This window comes from Athene cunicularia (genome assembly GCF_003259725.1).
Source record: "Athene cunicularia isolate RWA chromosome 5 unlocalized genomic scaffold, athCun1 chr5_part1, whole genome shotgun sequence".
Classification (NCBI taxonomy): Eukaryota; Metazoa; Chordata; class Aves; order Strigiformes; family Strigidae; genus Athene; species Athene cunicularia.
In genome coordinates, this window is record NW_020799101.1 from 42,519,546 (window position 1) to 42,527,210 (window position 7,665).

The following is a 7,665-nucleotide window of genomic DNA, read 5'->3' on the forward strand; positions in this document are numbered from 1 at the left end:
CCCCCCCCCCCCCTTTTTCTTCTTTTAAGTTCTTCTGCATCCCACTGTGGAACAGTAAGTATCGATCAAATCACCTTCCTCAAGTCCTAGCCAGTGTTAGAACAGGACAAATTCCTGACATGTGACTAGATCTGGAAGAACTAGACTAGTTCAGGCACAATGGCTAGAAAATGAAATAATGAACAGTGAGTAGCATGAGAGAAACTACATACAAAATACATAAACAAGAGATAAAACCTTCAAATATTTACCTGTGGAAAGGCTATAATCTACACTATTTACTGATTCAATACTTACCTGTCAGCTGCAGGAAGTTTTAAGGATATGCAACACTTACTAAAAGAATATTAAATAAGTGCCAGAGATAGAGTTGTCTCTGCTGCCAAATAAATTCCCCACCCCAATGCTGATACAACTGACAATTATAGTTTAAGACCGGGTCATGTTCATTTCAGAGTTATTAAAAGCAAAACGAGACACGAAATCTGAAGCCATCTTTTTCCAATGCGCAATTAATAAAGACAGGGCAGAGACTAAAATCCCTTAAGTCTCTGCAAAGCCATTTCACCAAGACTGCCGGAGTCCTCTCTCATGCGCTTGCTGGACTGAGCATTAGTGAGGTCGCTGCTGCAGAGCCAAGTCCCGAGCCCAGGGCTCTGAAAGGTGCTGGGGCCCAGCTGCTGAGATCACAGGACTCTGCTAATCACGCTGCCTCACCTGCTCAGACGCATCCATTTCAGTGGAAAACATCCTACTTCCAAAACATCTTCTCTTTGTTTAATTGTAACAGGAAGAAGAGCTGCTCAGAGATGGAGGTTGGCCACAGAGTCATTTCTTTGATGGAGAGTGGAGCTGGCAGACAGTCCCAAACTTCAGCTGTATCATTTCATCTGCCTGAACTCCCAACCCATTTGTGGCTCAGCTTACTCCCAGGAAGTGCAATAGCCCCCTCTGTATAAGTGGGCTCTCTCACATGACCACCACTGATTTATAGGAAACGATGGGGAAAAAAAAGGAACTCTTGAGGTCACATGCTTTACTGGGAAAATAGTTCATTTCCAAGATCACGAAGAGTCAGAAAAACTCCTGCAACCCACCACTCCACTGTTAAATCTTTAGCTTCAAAATATCTCTACAAATCTGTGCACCTTGGCAAACTCTCAGCTTGCCTTTGTTCTGTGCCTAGGCAAGCTTGGCAAATACCTGTTTTAGGATGAGCACAGCTGCTACTTCTTCATACATTCCCTACTTGACCTCGGCAAAGGGAGATATGGCTAACAATCTAGAAATGCCAGAGTTAGGCTCAGCATGTAAAAAGGAAGAAGCAGAGTAAAATGGAACATTTCCAAACAGTAATAAATCAAGATGGACAAGTCAAGTACTATGAAGCACAAAGTGGGGAGTCAGAAGGGCTAGGGATGGGCTCATAGCAGGAACCATGCCTGCAAGGACACAATGACAACAGAAACTGTAGCCCAATTTCCATCTAACTGGAAGCTATTTCAGAATGGAAGTGTCCTCACAGGGGAAAGGGAGAAGATTGAAATACTGATGTCTTGAGGAACAGATGGTTCTTATTTTCTATGGGATTCCATATATTATAAACAAACATCTTATGCTCTTTAAAAAAAAAAAAAAATTCATCAGCCTTCTCAACAGCCAAATGAGGCCAAAAAAAAAAAAAAAAGCTATTAGCAGCTGTAGCACTCTTCAAATACTTTACAAGCATGCAGAGAAGACCCAAAGATTTTAAGTCAGCAGCAAGATGCTTCCCTCTCTGACATCATCTTTATTCTGTTGCAGAGTTTAGCTGGGCCACGGGAGGTATACTTTATCTGTAGGAATAACACAGTAAGAAAGCTTTTTCTAATGGTGACTTTCCCCTAGCTCCTCCAATTTCCCAGCGACTGGGAGGGAAATGGCCTCATACAAGTTGTCCAGAGAAGTTGTGGATGCTCCATCAATGGAAGTGTTCGAGGACAGACTGGACAGAGCTTTGAGCAACCTGATCTACTGAAAGATGTCCCTTCCCACAGTGTGAAGGGTGGACTAGATGATCTTCCAAACAATTCCATGATCCCATGATTTCGATTTCCCACATCTCTGGTGTGATGGTGACACTACACATGCTCCTATTGTGTGTTCTTTAAGCAACAGGACAATACCCCAGAGAGATCTCTATTGTCAGATATGTCATTTCTAGAATTGTAGAACAAACAGGGTTGGGACTGGGAGAAAATTTTTTTCTTATTTCAATGGCTACCTGTGAAAGCAGAAGTCTTTCTGAAAACAGAGTCCCTCTTCTCCCTTAAAAAAGTCAGTCCCTTAAAGCAGAACCCAGTCTGTTTTTGTTGAGAAGTCAAGCAACGAATTTCACATATGCACAGAGATGGTCTAAGCTAAAAATCACTGCACAAAGAAACATTCATGAATATCTACCTCCTATCTTCATTGCAGGCTGCCACAAACATTTCTGCAGCTGTCCTGCAAGCTATATCAGGATACCACTCTGGGTTAAAAATAGCCTTTCTAGTCAAGTTAGTTTTTGCCCTGAAAAAGTCAGTCCTTGATCAGCTGACCACAAGCATCATATATGCTTGCGCCTGCATAAGGAAGTCTCTTCCAGTGACAGAGCTAGCTTATGCCTTAGAACACATGTAAAACTATGGTCTAGTTTTCACAAAGGGAAGGAGAAAATAAGTAAATAAAATCAGCAATATTGCTCATACTCTTGAGGCAGAAGCAGCTTTCACCTGAGATATGGGATGAATTGGTGCTTCTGCAAATGGCTAAAAGTTACACCTACTTCCTCTGGCTTGCAACACTGTGGTTAGCAACAGACCAGGGCCCTGATTGCCAGAACGTATTGTGGCACAAACCCACAGTAATGTCAGTAACTTGGAGAACTCAGACCCAATTCATTAGCAGGTTCTAATGTAAAGGTATAAAGAAAATATCCCTCTAGAAACTTATCAGGAAAAGAATGAGGAGATGGGATACAGAATTCTAAAGAGGATTGTATATTCCCATGAGAATGCTCACAAAAAAGCCCCATTTATGTATAAGAATATTACAGTACAGGAACAGCTCTGCATGCTTTCAGTCAACTTTTTAATAGGCTAAGCATTTTACAGTTCCCAGCGCAACAAGTCAGTCAAGTAATCCAAGGCTTGCAACGTACAGCTACCTTTGGAATATCCTAGAGCTTATGGTAGCTCTGGTTGGTATAGACTTAAGAGAAAGTACTGGTGTCCTTTCCAGCTTACCATTGCTGATTTCAGGCAGATCAAATTTAGTGAAATCCCACCACTGGAGCCGGTAGGTTGTATTGGCAATGTTGCTGGCCACAGCTGACTGTCCATCCCCAATCACAGCACCTACAGAAAAGGGGGAAATAATTAGCAATTTAACATCCAAAAGATTATCCAGAAAAGAGCTGGGGAGACAAAACCATAGAAAACCTTTCAAAATCCAATACACAAAACTTTAGATTCTTAAAGAAACCTTATTTAAAGAAATGGCAACACCTCTTAAATAAGCCATAGAGCACAGGAAATTAACAGGAAAGCACCTCCCTGCAAGACATTTCTGAAAGAAAAGAAAGTTGATGAGAGATAGGACTTGTCCAGACTCAAGGCAGAAATCCTGATCAATTCATTTGCTGCAAATGCATTCTGCTTATTGGTACTAGTGAAGCTGTATTTTCACAGACCCAAAATTTTCTAGTACAGCTATGAATGCAGACCAGAATACATACTATGGAAAAGCATTGCCCTGGCAAATCTCACACATTTGTGGATAATAAACCTTGCCACTACTGTAAACCCCACTCAGAAGTTACAGGTAGCCTACAATATCTGCCACACAGTAAGGACTGTAACAAAATATTAGCAACTGGGAACCCACAAGCTGGCCCTTTTCTGCTCTGAGTGGCCCAACCTAAAGCAAGCAGGAGCTGCCCTGACTCCAGGCAAATGACATGACCCTTGCAAACCACCCAAGGATCTGGGCAACAGCCTAAGGCAGAAGGCTAAGCAGAAACTTCAAAAACCAGCAAAGAACATAATTTTTCAGGCAGAAAGGAATTGTCACTGGTAACTCAAGCTGGCATACATTTGAGGAAGCTCAGAGACATTAAATGCAATCCCTAGGGAGACAAGTGGAGAGAAGAAACATTTCTCCCATATTAGTACTAGAGTCAAAAATCTCATGCTATTTGCAGTCTCTAAAGCCTTCATATACATGCAGCCCTTGTAATACACACATATACTAGAACACAGAGAAACTCAGGGTAATAGAATTTGATAAGGGAAAGCAAAAACAAGATCATCCCCAAGCAGAAAATGAGGAATAGCAGAGCCTCTAGAGTCTACACAGTCTGGGTTTCAACATCTCCATACTGTCTCTGGTGGGAAGAACACAGAAAAGTCAGTGGCTTCACTCTCCCTGAAGGGCTAGCTCAGGACTCTGCTGCACCAGCAGCAATAGCGGAAGAGACATCACTTTGACAACTCTATCCAGTACACAGCTGCGTGTGCAGAGAGCTACAAGCTTCCTAACTGCTAGTAAATGAAAGTGGTATGGAGGAAGATGAGGAGGACTAGGGTAGTCGGAGTTTTACTTTTCTTATAAAAAAATCCCAGCAGAACACTCAGGCTTTGTAAAAAAAATGGCCTGAAACCACACACACTAACAGTGTTTATGTTTTCTCTGCAAAGTAAAGAACAAGGTGGCCAGGGCAAAGTAAGGAAGCAAATTCTAGACCAGAGCTAATAAAGACACCTGCTGCTAGTCCTCTCCTTATTGATAAGCCATCTCAAGTCGTGATTTTTGGTTCTGGAGAAAGCTCAGAAATATGCCATGAGCATGACTTCTGAGCAGACAGCTTTACACTGTGTACTCAGCTGTGCCAGGCCTCCAGCAATCGACAAACCTCCACCATGCATCTGCTCAGTCTCTGTATCTGCCTCTCAGACATGCACCTATCACTTGGAGAACAGAATTAAGACCACTGGTCTTACATATGCCCAAGGCTTTGTTCTCCATATCCCCCCAAACAAAGGGTTCCTCTGAAGAAAAGATATGCACTGGAGAAAGCAGATTCAATGCATTAATGAAATTACATTTTGCAAACAGAAGTCGAAGAAGGACAATTAAATTTTATGTTGCTTCATCTATAAAAGTCTCCTCACTGCCAGCCTGGGTTCGGTTCACAAGGGCAGCTCTTCTGCTGTCTTGCCTCCAGCCACCAGGTGGAGAACAGAAAACTAGTTTCCGTACAAATTTCAAGCAGTGGGACTTGCTGCAGGGAAACAGTAATTAGCATTACCAACTAGGTAGCAACTGCCTTATAGGACTGAGTCAGACAAGGAAAACACTGCAAAAACAGGCAACAGAAGTACTACTCAGGGCGCATAATTCCAGAATATTGATCTTATTAGAGATAAACATTAAAGTCATCGCCTGTTTTGCAATGAAAACAACCTTTGTCAGCACAGCAAGTAATATATAAACTGGAGAGTAACATACCTAAGGAGAGTAATCGTACACTCCCCCTCTGCCTCACAGAAGTCTAGCAACATCTCTGACTGCTCCACCAACAGCAAGTTCGTTTGGCTCATACACCTGTTGTACCTACTGCTACAAGTACCATAAAAAAAGCTGTTGGCAAATGGTTTTGAATTTTTTTCTGTAAAGATTCTGGTCTTCTCATCCCTTTCCCCAGAACCTTTGGGTCAGTTATGGTGTTCATTTAAACCTTGCATCCCCTTCTCTTCCAAAGACAGTCAATGCTGCATGGAGAAGCTCACAGAAAGCACTACCTCCCCACCTACCAAACAGCTCTGCACAAATTTTAGAGCCAGCAAAAGCCATCAACTAATACTAATGCTCCAGGTAACATATACCTTTATCAAAAACACTAGGACACAGGGAACAAGGTTTGTAGAGTGAAAGGTTCACGTTCAGAAGGATTTGGTCTATTTGTCAAAGGCTCCAAAGCTGTGTGCCTAACAGTCCATGACCTACATGTTTTAATTAAGTAGTTACCTCTACTTGTACTAATTAATTGAGAAGTGTAATTATTAAATTGTATCTAGCTATATATAACAAGGTGGAATAACATCTGTATCACAAGTCCTGCCAGAAGCCTCCCACATGCATGTATGTACTGTCCTACAGTAAAGATGACTAAAAACATGCAAACATTTCAGACCTTCAATTTAGGGATGAAAATACTTACCCCCCATCCCCGTACACAACTACGCTATCCTAACCTTTGTTGTTCACTTCTCCATCAGTCAATAGAAAAGATTTGAGACCATGGGTGGAAAACTTAAGAAAATTCGAGTCCTCACTACAAAACTTTTATTCACTGTGCAGTGTGAGAACTCCCTTCTCAACTGACTTTCCCCAGTCAGGATTTCAGCCCCGGTGAGAGAAGAAGGTGCTGTTGCCTCTTAAGTACTAGTGTAACCTGGAGGCAAACACCACACTTCAGCTTTTTAAATGTGGGCAGCAGCAGACCAGCTCTTGCAAGCAGCAGTTCCCACCAAGCACTTGACAGTCTGTCCTGATTCCTGGGTCTTCCACTATCTGATGGGATCACAAGTGACTGCAGTGGGTACCAGAGGGTCCTGGGCTTGTCATCCCCATGAACAGAAAGACCTTTTACTGCAGAGATGATGTAGATTTTAAAATGCTGAAATCCAAAGTGAACGCCAATTGAAATGCAGTGAACGTAGGTTTGATTGGCAGCTTTCCTGCGTCTGTCTATCACTGCGTAATAAACACTGGGTGATGGCAGAAAGGAAGATAAATGCTTTCAGTCAACTTTTTAATAGGCTAAGCATTTTACAGTTCCCAGCGCAACAAGTCAGTCAAGTAATCCAAGGCTTGCAACGTACAGCTACCTTTGGAATATCCTAGAGCTTATGGTAGCTCTGGTTGGTATAGACTTAAGAGAAAGTACTGGTGTCCTTTCCAGCTTACCATTGCTGATTTCAGGCAGATCAAATTTAGTGAAATCCCACCACTGGAGCCGGTAGGTTGTATTGGCAATGTTGCTGGCCACAGCTGACTGTCCATCCCCAATCACAGCACCTACAGAAAAGGGGGAAATAATTAGCAATTTAACATCCAAAAGATTATCCAGAAAAGAGCTGGGGAGACAAAACCATAGAAAACCTTTCAAAATCCAATACACAAAACTTTAGATTCTTAAAGAAACCTTATTTAAAGAAATGGCAACACCTCTTAAATAAGCCATAGAGCACAGGAAATTAACAGGAAAGCACCTCCCTGCAAGACATTTCTGAAAGAAAAGAAAGTTGATGAGAGATAGGACTTGTCCAGACTCAAGGCAGAAATCCTGATCAATTCATTTGCTGCAAATGCATTCTGCTTATTGGTACTAGTGAAGCTGTATTTTCACAGACCCAAAATTTTCTAGTACAGCTATGAATGCAGACCAGAATACATACTATGGAAAAGCATTGCCCTGGCAAATCTCACACATTTGTGGATAATAAACCTTGCCACTACTGTAAACCCCACTCAGAAGTTACAGGTAGCCTACAATATCTGCCACACAGTAAGGACTGTAACAAAATATTAGCAACTGGGAACCCACAAGCTGGCCCTTTTCTGCTCTGAGTGGCCCAACCT

General features: G+C 42.1%; 1 protein-coding gene across 2 annotated transcripts in view; it reads right to left on the reverse strand.

The window, feature by feature from the left end:
- The window catches only part of AMBRA1 (autophagy and beclin 1 regulator 1), a 135,159-nt gene that overhangs the window by 49,974 nt on the left and 77,520 nt on the right, over positions 1 to 7,665 (reverse strand). For both annotated transcript variants that reach the window (XM_026849788.1, XM_026849787.1), the window contains exon 12: positions 6,991 to 7,101. In XM_026849788.1, coding sequence (XP_026705589.1) covers positions 6,991 to 7,101 — 111 coding nt within the window. The remainder of the gene's footprint in view (positions 1 to 6,990; positions 7,102 to 7,665) is intronic.